Here is a 27,994-nt window from a genome sequence, read left to right on the forward strand (position 1 = left end):
CTGTTGTAGAGTTTATTGATAGCTGGAACCACCAGATTGGCTTCCTTTTTTTGGAGGAGAGTGTCTTGGTTCTGTTGGGTATAGCTAGTTCCATGCATTTATGTACATGTTCGTACAGTGCATTGGTGTATGATTCGGCAGTCATGCAGCTACTTTCCACTGGTATGGGTGCCGTGAAGTTAGCCACCTCTGTCTTCAGGAGCCCAAAGTCAGTTTTGGAAATGTTTTTGAAGTGGTCACTTTTGCGGAGGGTGTGGGTAAGATGTAGATAAGTTTGTGGTCGGATCTAACCAGGGAGGAACGGACTGTTGGTGTAGAGCAACGGTCGCCCAGGTTAGTGATAACCAGGTCAAGGATGTTACTTACTCTAGTGGGGGTTAGGATGAGCTGGTCCAGGGCATTGGAACTGCTGAATTCCGGGAAGCATTGGGCCAATGCATTTGTATTAGAGTAGTTTTTCCAGTTAATGGAGAGGCAGCTGAAGTCTCCTAGTATGAGAGTATTGGGCTGGACCTTGATGGGTGCTTAGGAATGTGAAGTGGGAGTCTAAGAACATGTTTGGGATCCTAGAACAGGCTATGACATGATGCGCCGTCTTACCCAATATTAATTGTAACGGAAGTATTTCAGATGCATTATGCTAGGCTACTGGTCTGGAGGTGTGTAGATCGTTTATGAATATGGAGACACCACCTCATTTGGAGCTTCAAGCCATGTTCAGGGGCTAAACGGTGGGGAATGAGTTGTAGTCTGGAAGTGCAGGGGTGCTTTCTGATGCTTTAAACCAGGTCTCAGTTACAGAACAAATGTTGTTCTCCATTTTGAGGAGCGCTTCGAGTAAGTACATCTTGAGATTTAGACTTCTAGCACTGAGAAACAGGACTCTGACTGTATTTGTTTACAGTTGTTATGGTGGGATTTTGGTCTTTGTAACACCACCTAAAAAGGACACTAAAGGGGTGGCAAGAGCCTTAGGCAGTACCCTGAATCCCTGGGATGACAGATGCAAGCCATCTCTGGCAAAGCATCGAGGTCTGCCAGTCATGTCATCCCATGCAGACAGATACTTTATCCCCTTAGAATGACACCAGAAACTTAGCCAATTGTTGAAGTCAATCATTTTCTGCTTGTACCACGGTATCATTTTGGGTGACGGTAGGATACTGCTCAGGGCTAGGGTCATACCTGCCTAGGCCACATAATCCAAGAGCTCCATCATATCTCTCTTCATGTAGTGCAGGGAGGTGCATCTCAGGTCATTCACACCCGTCACACTGATGCATGCTGTGACCTAAGTGCATGTGTTACATGGCGGATCCTGGAACCTAATAGACAATTGACTGTCGCCTTCTCCTTGTGCAACCTAGTGAGTGGGACATCTGTGTGCCTCACTATGGAGTCTCCTGTAATTAGTATGTTGCGCAAGGTGTTTTGCCTTAAGGGCTTAGGTTGAGGGGCACACTGTGGAGATTAGCTATGTGTGCTGTGGTTGGTGGTGTGTTGTGATGGTCGACTGCATTTCTGCCTTGAAGGTCTCTGCTGTTTGGGTAAATTTCTATTGAGAGCCTCAGCGAAGGTGGGTGTGTGATTTGTGTTTCTATGTGAGCTATGCTGGTGGGTGTTCTGGAGTGCTGTGTGTTCCATGTGATGTGGTGCAAGTATTGACCTTCTCCTCTATACCAGCTAGTCTGGTTTGGCTGGAGAGTGCATAGCTTACAATTTGGTGATATAATTGCATCTCTCAGAAGTCTGAGTGTTGGGAGGTAAGAAGAGAGGGTTGTCTGTGTACATGAGGCAGTTGCTGCACTTCCTCAATGCCCAAGTGCACCAGATTAGCAGGAGAAAGCACAGGAAACTGCTGTTTAATCATACCAGGAGGGTATACCATGACCCCCCCAAAACGTGCACGCTGATTGGCCAGCGTGCACATTGTAAATCGAGTTATACTAATGGAAAAAGGTCCGGTCGCCCGGACTTTTTTCCATTAGTATAACTCTACTTTTAAAACACTGTCTCGCTATGTTAAATGGGTTTAACATAGCGAGACAGCTTTAAAATAAGCAACGGAGATCTCCGCTGCTTATTTTAGCTGTCTCGCCATGCTAAACCCATTTAACATAGCGAGACAGGTTTAAAAAGCAACGGAGAAAGCAAGATCTCCGTTGCTTTTTTATTCGCTATGTTAAATGGATTTAACATAGCGAGACAGTTTAAAATAAGCAACGGACATCTCCGCTGCTTATTTTAACTGTCTCGCCATGTTAAACCCATTTAACATAGCGAAAACAGTAAAAAGCAACGGAGATCTTGCTTTCTCCGTTGCTTTTGCTCACAGATCTGATGTACCGCGCAGGCGCAGTACATCAGAACTGCCGGATGCCAGACATCTGCGGAAGGGCAGTAAACAGGCATTATACTATGCCATTATTTAACAAAAGTAATAGTTTCTTTTCTTAAATGATGTCATGGTATAGCAATAACATTCTGGTGGTAATGCTGCATTTACCCACGGTTGGCTTTGTTTGGTCCCGAGGGCGAACCACGCCAACCGTGGGTAAATCCAGCATTACCCACACCCAGGCGTGGGTTATTGCTATAATAATTACTGGTGCTGTTTACTGTGTAAAACAAGTAGTGCTGATAGTACCTAGGTATGCTATAGTAATTGCTACAAAAACCTGAAGTGCAGAGCGATTAAGCAATTACAATATCCTCTTATTACCCCATCTCTTCCCTCTCCTCTTAATGAATGCCACAGCAACACTGAAAGTCCTAAAAAATTTCCCAGTTAAGACTAATAGCAATAAATAAATGGAAATGGACTCTTGTGAGTATTTTGACAGACAACCTAACCAAATAATGCCTACCGTACATCTTATAAAGAACTGGATTGCAGACAGACTTATTAGGTGAACCTTGGGTGCCAGACTGTTTTCAATCCATGGGCCCCATTACACCATGCTTTCCTGCTATCAGGAATGGCATTCCGAAATTATGCATCCTGGCCTTTATCTTTCTGGGTACAATGTTTGCTTGTATCCCATATGTCACATGTGGGTTTTGTGAGCTAAAGGTAGGGGTGAGAGTTACAGTTTGAAACTACTCACCTTGAACAGAGCACCTCATTCCTTGGGCTTCATCCTCAAGATCAAAATGGCCATTTGGAGGTAAAATTCACTGCAACTCATATCCCTACAAGGCATTACTCCTACAAAAGCATCAGTCATTTGAATTCAAAAGCCTTGGCTTTGCTTATGCTTTAACTCACCCTGAGAAAAGGATACTAGACGGAAACAAATGCCATGCCATGCTTAACTGTACCTTAACTAATAGTAACTTGCTTTGTTGTAGGTTACCTAAAGCCTTGAAGGTACTTTAGCAAAATATAATGCACTTTAGCTACTCGTTTAGGAACAATTGCAGTCTATGATTACCACCTTTTTAGATGCCCAAAGCTGGGCAGACTTTATCGAAATGTGAGACAATTTATGCCTACAGCCAATATAAATGCCTCATTTTCTCAATATGCCACATGTAACCACCTCTGGTTCAAAACACCACTTTGTCTATCCTAAGCATTTCTAATACTGATTCAGAATATTACAGTAAACAGGGTCAAACATTACAGTTGAAGGATTATTGTTCAGATGTATGTTAATACAAAGCTTATTATGTCAACCTTCTAACTACACAATGTTTAAGCATCCCTGATTTATGGCCTCTGCCCCCTTCAAGTCCTTGGGTTAACAGGTAAAGTAAGAAATATGAAACATGGTATATTAGTTTTCTGCAATACTTTAAGAAAAATATAATTTTCCCCACTAAATTAACAGGGCACTTTCAATTTTAAATGCCTCCAGAACACAATTGCTCAAATTAGGACTGCCTTATGAAAAACAAGGACCATAGTTCCCAATGCCAAACATACACACACTGTTCGGGAGGGGTGCAGAAACAATGTTTGGAATGTTATACCAGCTTTTCAGGCTCTTGGCCTAACACCTACATAAAGTAGTCACAAATTTCTAGTTCATGCACCAAATATCTCCCCACTATAAATGCCTTTATTCTTTGTTACAGGATCTAAACATGAAATGAAAGATGCAGCACATATACTAAAATTATTTCTTTAGAAACTCTTAACTGGACAGTTCATAATATAACTGTGGATTGCAGCTATATTTGTTAATGGCCCATTCGTATCCACTTCATGCGATTTTCACACATACAGATTCTGTGCCCTTGCTGCCCATCAAAGACGATCATAAGCCTGGCTACATACAAATTCCAATTATTCCCAGGAGGAATTAATTCACCAAAGAAAATATTGTATCTATCAATATAAGTATCCATCACTGACTAGGTTAATCCCACTATGTCTTTTCAGGGAAGACCTGAGGTGGTATTTATATTACTAGGGGAAATTTGGCCAGAGCATTGGGAAAGTTCCCCTCCTCTTTTCAATAGGTGCTGTGGAATCTTTTACACTCACCTGAGCTACCACCAATTCAAGTAAATGGAACATCAGTTGAACATCTCTGAAGGATAACACACTCAGGAGTGCAGCACCCCCCCCCCCCACCCCCTTATGCTGCACTGCAATCTCAGCAATCCATCTACTTGGTGTTGGAATAGAACCCACAGCCTCCTATACCAAAAGGCAAGAATGCTACCTATTTAGTCACGGACACTAATAATAAAACATTCCGATAGCCTGGAAACATTACTACACTACATCTGTGTTACACACTTAAACACATTTTCATAAAATAACAACTTCTGAAAGTCCTGTTAGGAAAAAGTAATGGCACCCACTGCTTTCAACATGAACAAAGGGTCAGAACTGAAAATCACAGACAAGAGAGGGAAAACTATCAGCAACATGTATTTTAATGCTTACATTATGGAAACTTTACTTCTACTACGCAAGAGGACTTTTACGTAATGGCATCTTCTCAAAAACAAGTCCTTTGACTTAAGGAATTGTCATGGGGCATCTTCATTCATATTTAAAGATACAGTCCCAAATGTTTTCCTAAAAAAATCACAATGTCTACAAAAGAAAGCAGTACATGGCTTTCAATCTTCAGTCAACTAAACATGGACCACTGCCTCTCAAAATTTAGAGCAAAAGTCAAATATGGAATAAAGTATAGAACAATTAAGGCAAATAAGGAATAAATTAAATTATACAACAATTAACCCAATAGCTCACCAGAGGGCTAGAATACACTCAGTTACTCTAACAAAGTATGGTGCTGATGTAAGGATGAGTTGCTCAACTCAGCATAAATGCCTCCTTACAAAAATCAAGGCCATCATGTGCCAAACTAATTACAAAGCAGTTTTGTAGTTCCATATCAGAGTATCACTTACACTCCTCACTTGTCTAGAGGAAAACAGTTTCTAGTACTTAACAAATAAGCACCTATCCAGGCATGTCCAAGGGTCAGCTCACGGTGTTTTCTCCTGTCTACCTGATGAATCTGGGCATCTTGGGGCAATGCAGCAATTGCCTCATGTGCACAGACAACCCTCTCCTCCTACTACCCAACACTACAACCTGTGAGAGATGCACCAAATTGGAAGCAAAGCTCTCTTCACCCAAGACTGGACTAGATAGTCAAGAGGAGAAGGTAAACACTTGCACCACACCACAATCATCACATAGTCCCTTAAAACCTACACCACCAAAACACACACATAGAAACACAAAACACACACCTACATTCGTGGAGGCTCTCAGTAAAAACCTGCCCAAGCAACAGGGACCTCCAAAGCAGAAACACAAGCAACCTGCACCCCCCAACACAACCCAAATGACACCTAGCCCACAAACCCATTGTGCCACTCAACTACAGCCCATAAGGCATAACAACGTACCCAACACTCTAGTCATAGGTAACTCTATAGTCAGGCACACTGATTTGCCACTCACCAAGCTAAACAAGGAGAACGTTACTGTCAGCTGCCTGTCGGGTGTCAGGATCCGCCACATAAGGCATGCACTCAGGTCACTCCACAACAAGTACAAATATGACTCTGTCATTGTCCATGTTGGTGTGAATGTCCCGAGATGTACCTCCCTGGACTACATGAAAAGGGGCATGGAGAAGCTGTCTGATCTTGTAGCCCAGTCAGGTATGACCCTAGCCCTGAGTAGCATCCTGCCATCACCCAGAATGATACCACAGTACAAGGACAAAATGATTGACTTCAACAATTGGCTAAGCTTCTGGTGTCATTCTAAGGGGACCCAGTATCTGTCTGCCTGGGATGACATAATAGACAAACCACGATGCTTTGCCAGAGATGGCCTGCACCTGTCGCCCCTGGGACTCCGGATAATGGCTAAGGCTCTAGCCACCCCTATAGTGCCTTTTTTAGGCAAGATTCAAATGACAAATTCACCACCGTAACTGGTACAAGCAAGCCAAATCTGAGGGTATTGCTACTCAATGCTAGAAGTTTAAACCTCAAAATGTACTCACTTGAGGCACTCCTTAAAATGGAGAACATTGACATCTGTGCAGTGACAGAGACCTGGTTCAAGGCTCCAGAGAGTACCCCTGCATTACCAGGCTATAATTCATACCACACCTTTTGGCCACCTAACCTGGTCCAAAATACTAAAGGTGGAGGCCTGTCCATATTTATTAAGGATATCCACACCTCCAGGCTAGTTGCTCAGCATTAATGCATCCGAGATTATCCAAGTGCAACTAACTCTGGGCAAGCCCACAATCCAAATTGTAGCTTGCTACAGATCCCCCACCATGGCCCAGGATTCCCACTCCTCATTTCTTGATACACTGGAAAATATTAGGGTGCAACCTAACACCCAATTAATGGGCAATTTCAACTACCCCACCATTAACTGGGAAAACAACTCCTGTACCAACTCTTGTGCTCAACATGTTCCGGAATTAATAAATTCCAATGCCTTGGATCAACTTATCCACACCCCCACCAGGGGTAGCAATATCCTAGACCTGGTTATTACCAACATGAGCAACTGGTGCTCCACACCAGAGGTCATTTCTTCGTTGGTCAGATCCGACCATAAGCTAATCACCCTAGACATCCACATCCCTCCCCCGCACCCCATTTGGAAAACCACCGTAAATAATTTCTCCAAAGCCAACTTCAAGCTTCTTAAGACAGAAGTGGCAAACTTCACAACATTCATGCTGATGGACAACAGAGGTAGGACTGCTGAATCCTACACAAATGCACTTTATAAGCACTTACACAAGCGCATGGATTGTGCAATCCCTAACAAAACCAAGATGCTATCCTCCAAAAAAAGGAAGCCAATCTGGTGGTCCCCTGTCATAAACAAACTCTACAACAGAAGAAAGAAACTGTTGCAAAAAAAAAAAAAAAAAAAAAAAAAAAAGAGTAAAATCCCATGATTGGAGGAACTCCCTGGTCAGCCCCAGTAAGAAGCTGAGATCCCTCATAAAATCCTCCAAAGTTAGTTACGAAAACAAAATCGCCACCGACTCTAAAGACAGCCACAAAGCGTTCTATAGCTACAACAAGAATCTGAAGGGCAACACTCAGATCTGCTCCGAGTTACAGCACAATGGCACTAAATATACAGAACTAACTGATATTGCCAACATCCTGGCAGACAAGTTCAGTGCTAACTTCACCCCCCTCGCACCCCCTAAAAGGCCCATCTCTATACTGGAAGAATACAAAGTTCCTGTAATCATGGCTGCACAGGTAAAAAAAAAAAAAAAAAAAAACACTCTCCAAAGCCAAGAACACAGTATCCATGGGACCTGACAACATCCCAGGCTGCATTCTACATGAACTACAGAACGAACTGGCATAAGTACCATGTTCAATCACAGCCTCACCTCAGGCTATATGCCCACTGAATGGCGCACAGTGACGGTTATCCCACTCCACAAAGGGGGAGCCACCATGGACCCCAGAAACTACAGCCCCATTAGCCTGACGAGCCTGGTCTGCAAGGCTGTGGAACGTATCATCATGGAACTTATAAACAATGACAGTGGTAATCTCCAAACTCTGGACCCCACCCAGTTCGGGTTTGTAAAAGGCAGATCATGTCTCCTAAGCCTGATAGACTTCTTTGAAGCGGTCACCAAAGCCGTAGATAAGGGGAAGGTGTTTCACACAGCCTATCTAGATCCTGCCAAGGCTTTCGACACCATCCCTCACTCTGGAATTATAGATAAACTCACTAAACTAGGTATAAATCCCTATGTCACAAGATGGGTTGCCAACTGGCTCACTAACAGAACCCACACTGTGAAAGTAGCAGACTCCAACTCCGACTTCAGACCAGTGACAAGTAGAGTACCACAGGGTTCAGTCCTGGATCCTCTCCTGTTTGATATCTACTTCTCTGAAGTGTGAAGTACAGGCTAACACAGAAGGTCTTTGGCCAACAACGTTCGCAGAGGACTGCAAACTAGGAGCCATAATCAAAACTCCAAAAGATGTGGACATCCTACAAAACAAAAAGGCCTCACTGAGACAGATGTCTGGTGTCAAAGCATGGCCTCAAGCTCAATGCCAAAAAGTGCATTGTCATCCCTTTTGGTAAAAACTCTGTACCCATGAACTACCACATAGGCGGTAGTCCACTTAACACCAAAAGGGAGATAAAGACACCTGAATATGGCTTTAAATTAATGTGCAATTTTTCCTTTATTTGGAGGATGTTAGTATCCACACCATTAAATGAAACACAGGGAGTTACAGACTCAAAATTTGTTTCAGAAATTCCAAGCTATATTTAGGCAGTTCCACTGCCATAGAGGAATAAAACCCCGACTAGGGCCCAAGCACCCTGGGTTTTATTAGCTGCTCAGAGCTTTACTGTAGGTGGCATGGGAGGATAAGCATGCCTTTCTTGGGGGAGGGGGGCACACCAGGGCTGTCTACTGTCACAAGCAAGCATGATGTAAAGGACAGCCCTGGAGCAGGTGTTCAGCACAGTCACACATGCTGTAGCCCTCTTCACAGGTGCACAAGCTTGCACAGTGTGGGCAATGTAGTTCCTGCTGTGACAAGTCATTTGTCCCCCACCCAAGAGAGGGGATAAGGCCTATATCAGTGATCTCAAAATCAAATGGCTAATGGGCCAGATGAGAACGAGTTCAGAGTCTAGGATTAGAAAAGTGACCATTGACCAAAACAAGTTACAATGGTTTACATTTATGTGAAAACATAGATGAATTTTTAATATGGTTATTGCATTTGACACTGAAGAAAAATAAAAAATATAAAAAACATTACTTCAGTTATTTCTGTGTGATATTGGCTGTAGCCCCTCTCTAGTGTCTGCAGTCAGCAAGCTAAGAAAACCAAAACTGTTCTGAGAACTGTTTAAAATTCACTTTTTTAATATAAATTTACTGTGATGGAGCTTTTCTCTCCGGGCCTTTGATGAAAATGGGCCCTACCCAGTTGGAAGTTGGACTTTCCTGGTCAAGAAAGACAAATAAAAGTTAAAACTAAATTACATTAACATGAAAAAAACACCCTAAGCATCTTTGAAAGTGACGATCATAGAAAGCAGCTTCCTGACCCCTTTATCTTATTTAAACAAGCACTGGTTAAATTTATTCTTAGCAATGGAAAGGTGGAAACTATTTTTATGAGGACTGTCAATTAATCTTGTCTACATCTCTTACAAAAAAATTGCCCATGTTGGATGACGTGGCATTCCAAGGGCATGCAAAAATTATAAAAAATTCTATAAGGCACGTTTTTAGCACATTTTTCATAAACCCACACATTTCAAACAGTTTGCTTCACTACTCAAGTTGACATCCAAATTTTCAAAAAACAGGAATGGTTAAGGGACGATACGTTTTGGTTGGCCAGAATACTTACCTTTTTATAGTTGAGGGTAACAAACTGGCCAATATGCTCTTAGAGGACACCCCAATAAATTAATACAGAAATAAACAATGAGATTTACTACAAAAGGCAAAGTGGTACATTTAGACCTCTCCTTAGGAGTGAGGGGGACTAGAATCTGACAACAGATCTGATAAATACCAGTATACCAGATCTTTTATTACTTTGTTTACTGTTGACTCTTGATATTTTAAGCACTTTGAAAAAGAAGTGGAGAATTTTTTTCTGGTTTTGATAAGATTTATGAGATTTGAGGTGATGCTCCTCATACTGTTTACAGAAAAGGGAAGTCCTTGAAACTTAAGAAAAAAAGTGATGCAGACCATGCGATTTTTACCACTAAGAGGTTAGGGTAAGTATAAATGTGATTTTTGCTCTCAGTGTAGATGGTTACTAGAAAAAGACACTGGTTGTCAATCTTAAGATAAGGGCTTCATTCCACTGCATTTGTAATTTGTGTGGTGTGATTTACCTCGCACTTGGTCAATACTGCAGTGTTTTTATGATATAAAAAGTAAAAGGTGTTTGAGGGACCAGATCTATGAACACAACTTGGATATTAAGGGGAAAAAAAAGAGCATAATACCTTATTAAGCACATTTCCAAGTATCAATCTCAATTTTTTTTTTGGACTTGATATTGTGAATAAGAATCCAAAAGGGAGACCATGAGAAGATCTTATAGAAGCTAGGGAATTTAGTTGGCAGATTAGGCTCAATTCCCTTGTACCCCCGGGATTAAATTAAAGCCTTTCCATTATTAGTGTCCTAAAACTCTGGTCCTATAAAAGTATAAATATTTATTTTTTGAAGTGTTTTAACACAACTTAATCGTACTGCTTTTTTTTCTTATGATACGTCTTTAAGGATAAGTTGAATATGGGTGTTTCTATTCTGATTGGTCATTTTTTAGAATATGATTAAGGCTGGGGAAATTTAAAACATGGATTTTACGTTAATTGGATTCTGATGAAGTCCTTTGTTATACAACAGATGAAAGTGCTTAATCTTTGTTGAATAAACAAGATCTTTGCAACCTGCTGGTACTGTTTCCGTTTCAGCTTTGGTTGTTCTGCTGGTTTGACTACCCCTGGTTTTCCTAGTAAGGCGGAACCCTATACCGTATTTTGCAGTCAGTTCGTTACAGGTCTGAATACAGCCTTGTTCCGTCTATAATATTTTGTTGAACAAGTAATTTTAATGTCAATAAAAACAAAGAAATAGAAATTTTACAACACTCCTATTTCTCATAAACCATACCTTCATTCCTTAGTTCACATTACAAGCCTGAGATACCTCAGTTTTCTAGCCCCTCATTATAACGAGGACGTCAGTACTGAAATGGAAGGTGCCTATATAGTTTGACACCGGAATGCAATTTCAGACTGCTCACAATACATTTTTATATCCCACAAGTTTCTCTTATGTAAACAACTTCTCTATACCCCCATACAAAACACATTACATAGTACCATATCAACAGTGTGGGAAGTGGTACATGATCTTTACCAGGACTGGTCCAAACCATTTTAATGAAAGCATCTGCGTCTACATCAATACAAGTGCAGTGTCTATCACTTAAATGACAAAGCAGCCCAAATGATGATTTACATCTGTCTATGTGACTGCTACTTACAGAAAATAAATCAGTTCAGCTTGTTGCAGTACAATGCATTTTAAGTAAATTATTTCTAGGCTGGGGTGAGGCAATGGGACATCCCTTAAACATCCTTACATGTTTATTGTAAAAATCTAAAGTTTACAACAATTTGTTTGCGTTTGCATGCATGTGCATATCTGGTCTTTAATTTTCACCCTGAACAGGAAGACTATAGAGACAGTACCACTTGGGCTGTCACTATATACTTTGATGTTATTACCAGCACTGACCAATATTTTTTACCTATGGAAAGTTGTGCCATGAAAATTTAGGCCAATCCCAGCAAAGTGGCGAAGATTTTTAGGACTTGAAAACAAGTAGTAGTTACAGAGATGAATGAAAAATAGAAAAACAGGGTTGAAGCTGTACTGTTCTGGAGTAATCTGCGAGCTGGATTAAAATATTCATTTTAAAACAGTCTTTAGGCAGGTTCCATCTTGTTCTTGGGCAGCACCTGCCACAGGAGCCATAAGTTTGAGACACCTGGACTAAACCTTATACCCCTATTGCAGTGATGCAGACAAGGGGACAAATCACTCATGAATGACTGCTCATAAAGATGGTTCTCACCTCTGTGTTGGGGTGATTAAGTACAGGGGAATGAAGAGGTTTAAGTCCCAATGGCCAGCAGGCATCTGGGGAAAAAAGTACGTGGAAGAAAATTCCAGGCATTACACCCTTTTACTGATAGATTTTCAGTGGGAAGGGGTGACAGTGCCTCTTTGCAGGATATAACCCAAAAGTCACAGAATTAAAAAATGTTCACTCTAGATGTAAAAAATCAAAATATAACCCCCATGGAAAAATAAAGTCCTCCACATGAAGAAATTTAAATGCCAAGCAATGACCAGATAAACTACTTGGCATCAAATAAACATGCCCAAATATTAAACAAACGTTAAATCAGAGTAAGTACAATCCATGTACTAGAGATGGTAATAACTTTGATATCATCCTTACAGACGTAGGCTCTTTCCACTCCCCATATGTGGCTTTCCCTATGTAATAAATTAATACAAATACCAACAAATTTAAATAAAAAGTAAAATTAAAGTCTATCACAAATTATCCTTTCTAGACTTTACCAAGGAAATCATGATGAATTTCATGACACTTGCAATAAACTGAGATGTTATCCACAATGGCAAGATCTGCTCAAGAAATTATTGATCACTTTTTTACATTACTAACTTCAGTCATGAATGCATACCAGTATGACATCACTACACAAGGAAATTAAAAAAACTTGGATAGAATCAAAAATTAGTAAGACATACAATAAAAGGTACTGCCCTAAACTTTGTAAAATTAATCTATTTTTATTCATGTACAGTTTCAAGTTAATTTTACCAAATCTTCCCACACAAACTATGAACTCAACTCGATCTCAGTGCTTGGTAAGCAAAGTTTGTTGCATTTTAAATTACAAGACACTGAAAGGAAGATTGCAAAAAATGACAGGCAATCAATAAGCAATAAAGTGATCATCCACCAACAGGATACAACAAATCTACTTCCAAAAATGTATACATTTTGCAATAATCAGACATGTATTAAAAAAGTACAAAGAGATATCCCTAATGTAATTGCAAGCATAACGGCTACCTAATCAAACTAAAAACAGGTTCCATAGGACCAAACATATATTTTGGCTTTCGCCAAACAGTCATGAAAAACCTGACTAAATCTTCATGTTAAGCAAAATAACAGAACTTTGGCATAAAGGGATAAAGCTCTAACTGCAACCCAAAGAGCATGAGTTTGACTAGTAGCTCTGGCTCTGGGGGTGCTGAGCAGGGTGGAATGAGAGTAATTGACCAATGCTGTTTCACCCATCTTGGAAACAGGAAGTGGCTAGGCCTATTGTGCTGATGCCTAGTGGAAGCTGGGTGCATCCAAGTAGGTGAGGGTCAGAAGCATTTGAGGTGAGAGAGGAGATATGATCTGAAAGAACTCTGCCTCAGAGAATAAAGGATGTCAGAGTGTCCTTTAGGTTGCCTAGTCCATTTAATCCCGAGTTTTTACGGAGGTACACTACACATTGTGCTTTGATTTTACATGCTTGTTTCCACCCCATATGCAATATTTAATTGACAAATACTTAGAAATAACCTCTGCTAGCATGTTACAGTGGTTTCTATGTTCTGACAGCTGTCTCAACAGTTGTGGTACTGCTCCAATAGGAACGCTACTGGAACCTTGACAATTTTTGTAATGGTTCTTTCAGAAGTAGTATTACTGCCAATCTTTGAATTTGGCAATTATTTTGGGCTGCTGCTGGACATGGTCATCAACAACTCTAGTGCTGATTTTCATGTCTCAGCAGCTGTCTTTTGGTTCCACTGGTGTTGCCTCCAACACTGCCAGATGGGTTCCACTGGTGTTGCCTCCAACACTGCCAGATGGGTGTCACCAGCTTTTTCTATCTGGATACTTGGTTTTTCATTAGGACAGGGACATCCCCGTTTTCCCTTTCTTCTTGATGGCGATTTTGGAATATCACAGTTTGCACTTCTGTATGGATAAGCAAGGGTCTTATGATATTTAGCGGCATGTGCCCAAGGGTTCTCCAAGGTACACTGCCTGAGAACTGTGGGAAAAAAAATCAGTGGTGGGGTGGTGATCTTTTATATCACTCTCCTCAGAGACGAAGGTTAAATTTGGTGCTACCAAATCCTTTGAGTACGTCATGGGAATAAAAGCAGTTTCCTCCTGATTTACCATCCATCTGGTAGTCCTAACATGTTCCTGGGCAATTTCAACTTCTAGGTTAAAGAAGAGTCCATGACATTGGCTCAAGAATTTCTTTACCATGAAGGGATTTGGCTTCACTCATGTAACATCTGCTACCAAATGTTTTTGAACAAACTTTGGACTTTTCATTCCAAACTGATGTATCAACCTTTGTCATGGTTGTGGAACCTTTATCATAATCAGACCATCATCTTGCTCAGTTTAGGGTGGTATTAAGCCAGTCATAACTCCCTCCCAATCCTGAGCTGATAAAAAGCAGGAACTGGCATTTTGTAATACCTGACCAATGTGTGCCAGCCTTCCACTGGCAGCTTATGGTGCCAACTGTACATGTTTTTTTATGAACTACTCAAGAACATCTAATGCTGCTGTGCACGTGTCACTGGACCTGCTTGACCCATCTCATACAGCATATGCATATGTATACCTCTAGCCACAGGAACCACGGTTTGACTTGGAGCACCATGCCATGCGAGGATGAGTGTGAAGGCTCAGGCATAAATGGCGCTGCGCTGGCAGATTAATTTAAAGCATAGACTTGATAAACTGTACATTTATCAAGCAGAGAACTCCTGTAAGAAGGCAGTGTTCCTGTCCACCAAGATCCCTGACGCATCCAACTAACTTATGTTCTTTCAGGTGTTAGTCTGAGCAATCCATCTTGTCTTCCTAACTGCTGAGCACTTTCACCTGAAGAACACACATTGGCCACTCAGTTCTTTACAGCTAAGTTAGTAGCACTGTGATCAATTTCTTCTTCCACAATAAGCTCACGGGGAGTTTTCAGTGCTCTCTCCTAAAAAGAAAATAATTCACTAGCCTACTTCAACTAACCTTGTTGAGAAGACACATAAATAAAGAACAATTAAAATTTTGATAATTACTGCCCTCCATTTCTAACCTTATATTATTTGTTCAAGTTGTTGGTTTAGAAGCCGATTCTTTTCCTTAAAGAATACCAGGTTTGTGACACAATCCAGTCTCATTTCCACACCAGAGTACTGAAACAGCATTTACACAGGTCTTTAATGACTTCCTAATAGCAAGAAATCATAGGTACTACTCTGTTTTGGTCCTCCTTGATCTCGTTTCAGCATCTGATATGGTTGACTATAATATTTTCCTAAACTGGCTCCAAACCTACTGGAAAACCATGGGAATGGTTCTGAAGATATGAAGTCTGAAAAAACTCAAACGTCTGTCATTATTTAGGGACTTAAATCCTCCATGACTTTGCCAGAAAGCATTTTATGAGGAAAAGACCAAAAACCTCGACATTCTGAACAGTGAAGAGGTATGTTGCCCAACTGCATTTGAAGTTCCACAGGGTTTCTATTCTATGCCCGTTACTGTTCCCCATGTAGACTTTCCCGGTAAACAAATGCAATAAATAAATAAATATGCTTCCACTGACTGAGCTCATCAGAGAGGTCTTCAATATTGTTATGGTGATGACACTTGGTACAGTCTCTCTCTTCCCTACTGTAACTACAGTTGTGATGTTTCTGAGGAGTAAGCATGACAGCAAGTAATGCAGCTCTTAAAGTATACCAACGATATAGCCATATTACCAGAGTACTGCAGAGTCTGCATGGCGATACATCCATATTACCAGAGTACTGCAGAGTCTGTATGGCGATACATCCATATTACCAAAGTACTGCAGAGTCTGCATGGCTGCTAATTCCATTTCATACAGCCCTAAATTACTTGGGTCCCCTCTGTCTTAAGGTAATTAATTTCCTATTGCCTGACTAAACTCGCTCAATACTCTTCCATGGGGCTGTTGGAGGTGCCTAGAACATGTTTAAAGTCATTGGGTATTAGATCTTTCAGCCATCATGCTCCTTGGCACTGAAACTACCTTCCCCAATGGCTAAGGGTATGCTCTACTTAACTTATTCAAACTATCCCTAATCAGCATCTTCATCCTGGTACTTTATTAGGTTATTTATTGCTTTAATGTTTGATTTTACATATTTTCTGTTTATCCTTAACTGTATGTCACTAACTGTAATTTGCTAGGTTACAAACATCTAAATGGACTTCAAATTTGTGCTCCCCAAGCAGTGTATGCTGTAGCTGGAACCAGGCATGAGCAGTAGCATACATACACAAAGGTCAGTGCTGTAAGCCACTACAGGGACCAGGGTTAGGCTTTACCAAAAAATATCCCTGATGGCCACTCAGATAATAGCCTCCTCTGGTAGGCTCTCATCAAATAAGAGAACAAATGGGTGAATCAGCTCTCACCCCACAGAGTAAGAAATGGACCAACTGGTCAAGGAAAGGGTAATGGTTGACAGGCAGCATAAAAAAAGGACATTAAATAAAATGCTGGCATGTAGGACATGTACCCGACTTCTCTTGAAATGTTGGAGTGGTACCAATTCATGAAAACAAGCAAGGACAAAACAGACCACAGCAATTCTAGATCCACAAACTCGAATAGTATTTTAGGCAAAAAACATGGAAGAGTCAAAACAGAGCTTATTCATTATACTGATGACTTCTGGTACATGTGGAACAGTATGGTTTGTTAAGGGAGATCTTCTCTTTTTGAATCTTGGTTAACAGCAGTAATTCATAAAAAGGCTGCAAACGCATGCCACTTATTTTCAACAGTTTAACAAAATGGAATGAGTGACAAAAGCATTAAATGTAAATCCAGATTTATTTCAATTGTGAAAACATCAGTTAACCAACAGGACACAGCTAAGGGTGGGGACTGCCAGTGCTGTCTCACAGGGATCAACTTATTTTTAGACTATTCTTCTTGCACACAAAACAGGGAATGGGATAAAGATAACCAGACATATTGACAACTGCAAAACAGCGTAACAATTCACTAAAAGATGCTAAAACACTCCCAAGAAGATCCACAAATAGCAATAACACACCTAGTGAAGTACTGATGGCCTACCCTTAAAATGAATAAATATAGCAGCATGACAAAACGTACATCAGTTACGACTATAAAATAAAAAATGGTAAAATAAAAATTTCAAAGATTTAGGGTAACAGTAACAATTATAAAAAAAAGAAAAGTGTTACTGCAAAGTCAGAAAAGCATTCTCTATAGTCAAGTCACTCTAAATGGTATATGTAGTCACTCCAGAGAGATCAATTCACCACTTCATATGCCAGTGATGCAACCCATTACCAACCACAATGCTGCATTTTGTAGCCTTAATATAAGCCACTGAAAAATAAATATTTTCTTAACAGAAACCATAGGATTAGAAAACCTGAAGTACTTAGAAAATTTTCTAAAACTGTCATATTCCATTTTTTACAGGTTGAGGAGAGGCATCCTCTGATTTTGGTTCTCTTTGAAACGTTTATATCTGGAACACTTACAAGGCAGGAGAAACGTATACTAAAATTAAAACTGTATGGAATAAACCTTCCTTTTCAATCAGAAGTAGCTAAGAATTATCATTATTCAAAAATAATCTTACTACATATCTGGAAAATAAAAAAAATACTATGGCAGACAAGCTTCTTGAAGGCCATTAAGTTCTAAGCTTGAACAATTAATAAAAATGGTGCACAGTACAGTCTCTACCAAAAATATTATGAACAGAGGCTAGGAAGGCACTGATACATAGAACACTGAATATGGGCTAATGGAGGCATACAACAGAAATTAAAGTAGCTAAGAAAAAAAATCACAGCATCTAAGCAACGTCTTTTAACCAGACAATATGTACAGGGTCACCAATGGAAAAGGGACACTTGTTTCCCCATGTGTTTACATGGTTATCAAATGCATGGAAAAAGGGTACAACCAATGACAGAGTAAAATTTGGGGATGGAAGGTGGGTGGCTCAAGGGAGTGGATAGAATGTTATATATATTACATACACACACACACATATACATACATATATATATATATATACATATATATATATATATATATATATATATATACATATATATATATATATATATATATATACATATATATATATATATATACACACACACACACACACACACACACACACACACACACATGCATATACGTACATATATATTCACACACATAGGTTATATGTATGTACATATAGCATTCAAGATCAATTATGAGAGTGTGGAGAGCATTAAGAGTATAAAATTCCTGGGTGTGCACATATCACAGGATGTCTCATGGTCGGGAAACACCAGCCAACGGGTCAAGAAAGTGCATCAACGCCTCCACTTTTTAAGAAGGCTGAAAAAAGTTAAGCTTCCTTCTCATATTCTTTCCAACTTTGGTAGAGGTGCAATAGAGAGCATCTCCGCCTGCAACTTCACAGTGTGGTTTGGAAGCTGCGCAGTTACAGAAAAGGAAGGCGCTACAAAGAGTGGTGAGGGTTGCAAAGAAGGTAAAAGGTTCCAGACTTCCACTGATACATCTTTATTCTGCAAGAAGCATCCGAAAAGCCACCAAAACAATACAGAACAACACACATCCTGCACACAGACTGTTTAAGCATCTGGCAAGAGAGATTGCAACATCCGCTGCAGGACTACAAGACTCAATATCAGTAACACTCAGTTACAGTGATTAGACTTCTGAACTCGGGCACTAGTGCCACGGGTGTGGACACATAAATCAAGTTTTATTTATTTATACAATATATAATTACATATATTCCAAGTGCAATATTTAAAAAAATCCAGTCAGTATTATTTAACCCACTCAAGTGCAATATTGGACAAATAATTTAGGCATTGTTCAATCTGCAGTGTGTTTTGTATTACTTTAAACAGGGTAGTTAATTTAACTCAGGGGAGGGCATTCTTTTCGTATACGAGTGCTGGCAAGTGTCTCTGCTCTTTCTTGCATGTACTGGGAGTAGTACTATATTCGTTATTTATGTTTATTCCACTACTTGTATGTGTTGTTTCAATTCCCTTTGTAATTTCAAGAATTGAGCTGATGCACGAAATTTCATTTAGTCTACATGTGTATTGTTCTAAACGACAATAAAATTTACTCTAACTTTGATGTATAAAGAAGGTGGAGGACAAGTACAGCCTTCCTAGAATGCTTACATGCTCAAAAGATAAATGAACTGGTTTGTGCCTTTTGCTATTATTGCAGGTGTCAGCTGGTTTAGCACAACAGATGTTGTTCACTGTTCAGATACCAGACTTTTTGGCCACTGCTAGATCTCTACAGATATAATGCTAACTTTTACCTACTTTGCAACATTACGAAGATTTGTGGCCTGCACTATGCTGGCAGGACAGGTAGCTTACATCCTTCTAAGTTGGGAACTGCTGACTGAGGGCTCAGTGTCTGTTATTCTAAAAGTGTATTAATTATGGTTTAAGCACTTGGGCTTCAGGCGACTTATTTTACATTAAGAGGGTTCGTGGTCTGCACTCTTGTGGGAGGAGAGGCTGGACTCTGCCCTTCTGAGCTGGGAATTTCTGGTTAAAGGCTTATAGTGCCTGCATATCTGAACTGCTTCTTACTGAAATTGGTACACCTTGCTTGCTGTAGCATAGACTAGATCCAGGCCTGCTGAATATAGATTTGTTTGTATAACTTGAGCACTAATCCAGGCAGTATTCAATTGTATTTATTACTGCTTTGTAGTAACTTGATTAAAGTGTAGCTATCATTCTAAGTCTTTTGGATTAAGCACTTGGGCTTCAGACCAGTTGTTTTACATTAGGAAGGTTTGTGGCCTGCACTGTGGTGGCAGGACAGGTAGCTTACATCCTTCTAAGTTGGGAACTGCTGATTGAGGGCTCAGTGTCTGTTATTCTAAAAGTGTATTAGTTCTGGTTTAAGCACTTGGGCTTCAGGCCAGTTATTTTACATTAAGAAGGTTCAAGGTCTGCACCCTTGTGGGAGGAGAGGCTGGACTCTGCCCTTCTGAGCTGGGAATTTCTGGTTAAAGGCTTATAGTGCCTGCATATTTGAACTGTTTCTTACTAAAATTGGTACACCTTGTTTGCTGTAGCATAGACTAGATCCAGGCCTGCTGAATCTAGCTTTGTTTGTATGCTTGTTGTTTGTTTGCTTGTTATTTCCCTGAAATGCTAATTCCACCTAAACGCGGCTTTTCAGCGCTTCTGTGGATCCCTAATATCTACATTGCTTACTGTACTTATTTCCTTGCTTCACTTGAAAGAAAGTTACTGTTTGTCGTTTTTGCATTTAAGTTACCTGTAACACATTGCATTTAAGTTACCTGGCACTTGCTCACTAAGTCAGCACTAAAAAATTAAAAGCACTACACCCTCACAAACTCCCCTTGAGTACCTTGTTCCCCATTGGCCCTTTTTTTCAATTATAAAGGAATTCCCAATACTATTCTAGCATGTCCAAAGGTCAGTTGTCAATCTCCTCTCCGGTCCAGCTGGTGAATCTGGGAATCTTGAGGCAATGTTACAACTGCCTCATGTACACAGACAACCCTCTCCTCCTCACAACAAATTCCAACACATGTGAGAGATGCAACCATATAGCCAAACTGGAGGCTAAGCTCTCTCAACTCAGTACTGGCGTAACCAGTCAGGAGGAGAAGGAAACCACACTCACTACAATTCCAGTCTCACATAGACCTACCACGACAGCAAACCAAACACAAACACACAAAAACATACTCGGAGGCTCTAAAAAAAAATTTGCCTAAGCAGCAGACACATCCAAAGCAGACACCCAAGCAACCGCTACCCCAAAACAAAACACGTGCAACACATAGCTCACAAAGCCAGTGTGCCGAACAGTCACAGCCCTTAAGGCTAAACAACACACCTGATACACTTGTAATAGGTGACTATCGTCAGGCACACTGACGTCCCGCTCACCAGGCTGAACAAGGAGAAGGTCACGGTGAGCTGCCTGTCAGGCGCTAGGATCCACCACATAACACAAGCACTCAGGTCACTCCAAGGCAAGTACAAATATGACTCGGTCATTGTCCATGCTGGTGTGAATGACCTGAGGCGTACCTCCCTAGACTACATGAAGAGAGACATAGAGGAGCTCTCTGAGCATGTAGCCCAGGCCGGTATGACCCTGACCTTGAGTAGCATCTTACCCTCACCAAGTATGATGCCACAATATGAAGACAAGATGATCAATTTCAACAACTGGCTTAAGTATTGGTGTCATTCAAAGGGGATCCAATGCCTGTCAGCCTGGGATGACATGCTCGACAAGCCACGATGCTTCGCTAGGGACGGCTTGCACCTGTCACCCCTGGGCTTTCGGATATTGGCAAAGGCTCTTGCTACCCCCATAGTGCCTTTTTTAGGCAAGGCTCAAAAGACAAATCCACCTCCATAGGTATCACAAGGGATAAGAAACCAAGAGTAATGCTACTCAATGCCAGAAGTCTAAACCTCAAGATACACGCACTCTAAACTCTCCTTAGCATGGAGAACATCGATATCTGTGCAGTAACAGAAACCTGGTTCAAGGCTCCCGAGAGTACCCCGGCACTACCAGGTTATACCTCATACCATGCTTTTCGGCCCCAAAACTTGGACCGAACCACAAAAGGAGGGGGAGTATCAATATTCGTCAAAGATACCCACACCTCCAGGTTGGTGGGACAGCACAAAGCATCAGAGACTATCCATGTGCAACTAACAGTGGGTAAAACTGCCTTCCAGTTTATAGCCTGCTAGAGACCACCCTCCCAAACCCAGGAACCCCACTCGGCCTTCCTGAGAACACTGGAAAATATGAAGGTCTCTCCAAACACCATTATACTGGGCAACTTCAACTACCCAAACATAGACTGGGAGAATTATTCTAGCTCCAACACCCTAGCCCAAAGGTTCCTAGAATTTATAAACTCAAATGCTATGGAATAACTTGTTACCACTCCCACAAGAGGGGAAAACATACTGGACCTGATCATCACCAACATGGGGACTCTATGCTCCAGACCACAAGTGTATCCCTCACTGGTAAGATCAGACCATAAACTAATCTCACTGGATATTCACATCCCGACCCCACCCCCTGCCCAGAAAACCACAGTGAAAAACTTCTCTAAAGCAAATTTCACACTCCTCAAAACCGAGGTGGAATCCTTCAAAGCCCCTGGGCCTGTGGAAAATACAGCCCAGACCGCAGAATCCTTTATAAACGCATTCTATGAACACCTTCAGGAATGTGTGGATCATGCAATCCCAAATAAAACCAAGACCCAATCCTCCAAAGGCAGACGTCCTGTCTGGTGGACCCCAGCCATAAACAAACTATACAATAAAAGGAGGACGCTACTACATGATAGAGCAAAATCCCGAAAAGGGAAGGCATCTCTGATCAGTATTAGCAAAAAACTACGGGCACTCATAAAACTAAGGCCAGCTTTGAGAGAAAAATTGCACAGGACACTAAGGATAATCACAAGGCTTTCTTTAGTTATGTTAGGAACCTGGGTGGGAATTCCCAGATATGCTCAGAATTAGTCCAAAATGACAAAAAATACACCGAACCCACAGACATTGCCAACATCCTAGCTGACAGGTTCAGCGCAAACTTCTCCCCCCCCCTCCCCACCAAAATGGTAAATATCTATCCTAGCAGAGTGCTGCCCCCGACATCTCAGATGCTCAGGTAAGAGCCGCCCTCTTCAAAGCAAAAAACACAGCATCAATGGGACCAGACGGTGTCCCGGGCTGTGTCCTACATAAACTCCAAGAACAGCTAAACCCAAACATAAAACTACTGTTCAATCTCAGCCTTACTACAGGATATGTACCCAAAGAGTGGCGTACAGCAACAGTGGTCCAACTCCACAAAGGTGGTGCCTCAACGGATCCTGGAAACCATTGCCCCATAAGCCTGACTAGCTTGGTCTGCAAAGCTATGGAAAGGATCATCATGGACCTCATAAATAAAGATATTGGGGACCTACAGACACTGGATCCTACCCAGTTTGGCTTTGTTAAGGGCAGATCCTGCCTCTTAAACCTGGTCAATTTCTTTGAAACAGTCACCAAGGCCATTGACGAGGGGGAAGGTGGTCCACACAGCCTACCTGGACCTCGCAAAAGCCTTCGATACAATACCCCACTCGGGCATTATAGATAAGCTCACCAGCTTAAATATAAACTCCTATGTCACTAGATGGGTTGCAAACTGGCTCAAGGACAGAACCCACATGGTTAGAATTGCTGGAGCCATGTCAGACTCCAAACCAGTTACAAGTGGCGTCCCACAAGGCTCAGTCCTGGGACCTCTCTTGTTCGGTATATATTTCTCGGAGGTACAGGCCAACATGGAAGGACCGTGGCTGACCAAGTTCGCAGATGACTGCAAACTGGGTGCCGTAATAGACTCTCCAGCCGACACAAGCATCCTCCAAAAGGGCCTCATAGAAACAGACAACTGGTGCCAGAGCCATGGCCTCAAGCTAAATGCCAAAAAGTGTATAGTCATCCCCTTTGGCAAAAACAAAGTGCCCACAAATTACCACATAGGTGGTAATCCATTAAGTACAGAAGAAGTAATTAGGGACCTGGGGACCCAAGTTGATAGCAATCACTTATTTGACAACCACGTGGCCAAAGTGGTTAGAAAAACATTTTATATAGCCCACCTAATCATGAAGGGATTCGCATCTAGATCAGGGGAGGTCATCATGTCTCTTCACTCATCAGGCCCATAATTGATTACAATGCCCCTTTTGGGATGTACCTTACCAGACAATGCAGCAACTGGAAAGACCCCAAAAGTACCTCACCAAGAGGATCAAAGGGCTCAAACAGATGCCATATGCTGCCCGGTTAAAGAAACTCCAGCTCTACTCAGTGGCATACCGCCTGCTCAGAAGCGATCTGTGCCTGACGTATAAAGCTATGTCCAACCCAGAATTAATGGACATGCTGCACCTCAGGAAATCCAAATCCCATCGAGCTACGCGCTCGAGAGACTTGAACCTCAGCACTGAAATAAATAGGACATGCTGGAGGGACAGATTCATAACCCAGAGGCTCCCTTCACTCTGGAATAAAATCCCAGTCCAGGTTAGGCAGAGTCCCTCATTGACTCTCTTCAAGAGGAATCTTGAGTGGATGGGAGATAGTAGGTTTACTCCGGGTATCACTTCTGTGTCACTGTTAGACAGAGGCACAGTATACTAACCTCGAAATAGGGTATAGCAAAATTAATTTAAAATGGGTGGCGAAAGCCCAACACACTCTGGCTAGGCTTATAAATGCCCTAGGGCAAATAGCCTAGTATGAACCTATGAACACTGCACAGGATTAGCAGTAACTGGACAAATATAAATAAACTAAACACTGAGCAGAATTGGAATACTGCAGTGTTATGTAACATATGCAACATATGGAAGTAACCCTGTAGAGTGTGGCATTTCTTAAACATAGACATCTCTGGCAACATTTTTACCTGAATAGAAAATTGGGAAGTGGAGGGGGAACAGTTATGGCTAGCAACAGGCTTGGACACTAAGTGGTCTGCAACATCCGTGGCAATTCAGTTTATTACATACTACATGGTTAATTTAAAAAACAGACTACCCATTGATGAAAAACTCAGGATTGTGTTAGGAGAAGATAAATGCAGTACAATCACATACAGTTAGGCAAGGGATACTAAAACTACGCAGCTCACACTCCGTATATTTTTCCATGATAAAAAGCACTCTACTTTTGGAACAGCACTAGGATTTTACTGTGTTAACATCAAGACAGATTTTACTAAATTTACCAGAATAAACAACCTATCATGAGACAAAAATGCACCTGCCATTGACGCCAAAACGGGGTGGAAGCAGAATCTTTCCTCCCAAAACAAAAACGTTTTCCCCTTAACACCACATGTGTATGAGTGAAGAAGAAAATCCCTCACCAAAAGTAAAAGTATCAATACAAAATGCTGGAGATCTCCATAGCAGAACCAACAATCCCCCCCCTTGAGAGAGTAGTTCTCCAATTTACTGGCTGTACGCTTCAGACATTGCTTAGTAACTGCTCCCTATTTTGCAATGCAGTCCAGTACCGGACAGCTGTGTGTGTGAATCAAGCACAAACAAGACAATTTTAAAACTAGTGGAAAAATTTTTGTTTTTCTAAATTCGGCAGGAAAACAATACAGCATTTGAAATACCAGAAATGGAAACTGTGAAGTAAAGCAGACACAGAGACAAGCACATTTTAAATGTATAAAGCAACATAAACTAAAACTGAAAAAAAAGACACTGGCTGCGGGTGCTGTTATGCAAAAAAAATCTCACATTTTAGTAAATAATATGCCTAGAGTGCTCAACATTTGCCTTCAGGATCAGAGATAAGTCTAGAAATAATCAGGGACACTATTTTAGACCATTAGTATTATTAATTTGAGAAACTGGCAGAATAGAAGAATGCGAATTAGCATAACATTTTCTGAAATAAAAGCTTGTACATTTAAATACTGACATTTATTAACTATAACCTACCACCTTTTATCTCTCTCTAGTCAGTTTTGGGAGGCATTAGGAAGGACAGAGCAAAATATTGAGACAAAATGCATGGACAGTTGAGAGGTCTTCCACTTGGACTTTTGAAAAGGTGAAATCCTCTCACAGGCAAGTACTAGGCTAGCTGTCCCTGCAAGCCATTTTATGCCTAGCCAGTTTCCCTTTTGATGCTTGAATTAACCCATCATATTCAGTGATAGATTGCCCATACCCACCCCATGGTTGGTAATTATATATTAATATGCATTAGAATAACTGAGATCACACCATAGATAATTTGAGAGGACCCATGCATGGAATAAAGCATTTAGGAGCCATTTCTGTCCATCAGTAGTAAAAGGGGTACTAGTAATAAAAGTACTAGGGTAAATTTGCTATTATCCATTCATAGATTAAAGTCGCACTTGAACATGGAGAACTTTTATTCGACGCTGATGAAAGAGTTGAAATCCTGTTAAATTGCTTAATTTGTTTCACTACATCATAACCCCCCCCCCCCCCAAAAAAGAGAGAATTATTGAACTACTATTTAAAAGAGCTCATTCCACTACCCAATTGCTTTATTTATTTATTTATTTTAGGAGCAACTGTTAGAATCTAGCACATAATGTTTACAGCTGTTTAAATTAATTCTTACCATATGCAGCTATACAAAACATACTTTATGTAATACGAACGTAACTCTAAGAAAAGTTTTTTTTTTTTTTACAGTTAAAAGTAGCAAAAGTTGAAAATAATGTGGGCCTTTCCTACGTACGCGGGGCAACATTCTGAGGACGGAGTACATTTTAACTGAAGCTGGAAGGCAGGGGCAACAGCATAATTCAGATCCAAGTACAAAATATACATTCTAACTACATTTTTGCCCCTGCTGCTCTGTGCAGTAAAGATAGTAATTGAATGAGTATACAAACACCTCTTTACTGACCAAACAAACTAAATCCCAGACACCCGTAAAACTCAAGATTAATACATTCCGTAACAGTGTGAGAAATGAAGGACTCCAGTGATATTTTAACTTCTACCATCTACAGTACTATACTGAGGTATCAACTTTGATAGTGAACTAAGCCCAGAGTGCATCAACTGTATGTAGACAGCTAACGAATTATAAGCTTGCATAGCACAAAGCAAACCGAACTAAGGTTAACATTCACCGGCAGTACTCGAAAGGAGTCTGACAGCTGAAACCACCACGTTTTTGAATCTAAACCGATAATTTCTCCATACGAGAACTGCTGCCATATCAACAGATGACCATCAGACTCTCCTTTTACTAAAAGTGAGACTGTTTTTCATTGCTTGAACAACTAAGGCGGCTGAGATGTGACGTCACGAGAATGCGCTTGCGCAAAGTCAGTCCTGTCAAATACCGGGTCGTCTGCGAGGTAAGGTAGATTGCAGGTTTATCCCTTCCTCTAGGATTTGTCAACATTGTGTATCTCTAGTCGGAATTACTGATTATAGTGATTGTAGTCGTGCATTTTTTTGTTACTCAGGTAATTGTTTAAAGGTGAAATTAAGGTGTTTAGCTGTCTGGCAGAAGGTGCGGGATTAGATAAGACTTCTAAAATGTAAAACCTGGGTAGGTGGGCTTGCAGGTAGTGTCATAGCCCATTTTGAAGTATAAAAAAAATCAAGGGTTACACGTTAACGTGTTTCTTAGTTTACTTCAGTCCCCCAGATAAACTGTCCCTTATAAAACAGGTGACTTTTTTTCACCGTATTAATTTCTTAACTGGGTAGAACCTTTGTGACTAAGTGTGACGACTATTACTGCAGTTACATTGTAGACGTTTCTTAAATAAAAAAAAAACAATTTTCATTGGTTTAGTTCGTGAACTTTACGTACGTTGGCTTACTCCATTAATTTTCCAAGTGAATGGGTTAGATTACCTCTCAACTGTACAGATTTTCGTAGAATGTCCAGATTTTTGCCTCATGTTTTTGGTCTGTTTTTTTTTTTAATTGTGGTATTTTGGCAAGTTAGTGGCAATGCATTAAAAATTAAAGTTAGAAAATAATGACAGACATTTGAGTTTCAGACTTCATAACCTTCAGAAAATTCATGCTAATGCAAAGCTTGTTATTCTGTCAACTTTCTAAGTTTGTAAGAGCAAAAGTTAAAAATTGTCCCGATTTTTTGCCGTTTGTCCCACTTTTATGTATGGCTTTGTCCAGAGTTCTTGCTCTAAGAGGTTGAGGGCTACGGTCAGATATTAAAT

General features: G+C 40.8%; 1 protein-coding gene across 1 annotated transcript in view; it reads right to left on the reverse strand.

Moving 5' to 3' along the window:
- TXNRD2 (thioredoxin reductase 2) overlaps window positions 1–27,109 on the reverse strand; it is a 1,479,392-nt gene extending 1,452,283 nt beyond the window's left edge. Inside the window, exon 1 of the mRNA XM_044068698.1 lies at window positions 26,927–27,109. Within this exon, the coding sequence (XP_043924633.1) occupies window positions 26,927–27,014 (88 nt within the window). The 5' untranslated portion in view covers window positions 27,015–27,109. The remainder of the gene's footprint in view (window positions 1–26,926) is intronic.
- Window positions 27,110–27,994: the final 885 nt, after the last annotated feature.

The sequence above is a fragment of the Protopterus annectens genome, chromosome 4.part0 (genome assembly GCF_019279795.1).
Source record: "Protopterus annectens isolate FY-2018-M chromosome 4.part0, PAN1.0, whole genome shotgun sequence".
In the NCBI taxonomy this organism is placed as follows: domain Eukaryota; kingdom Metazoa; phylum Chordata; order Ceratodontiformes; family Protopteridae; genus Protopterus; species Protopterus annectens.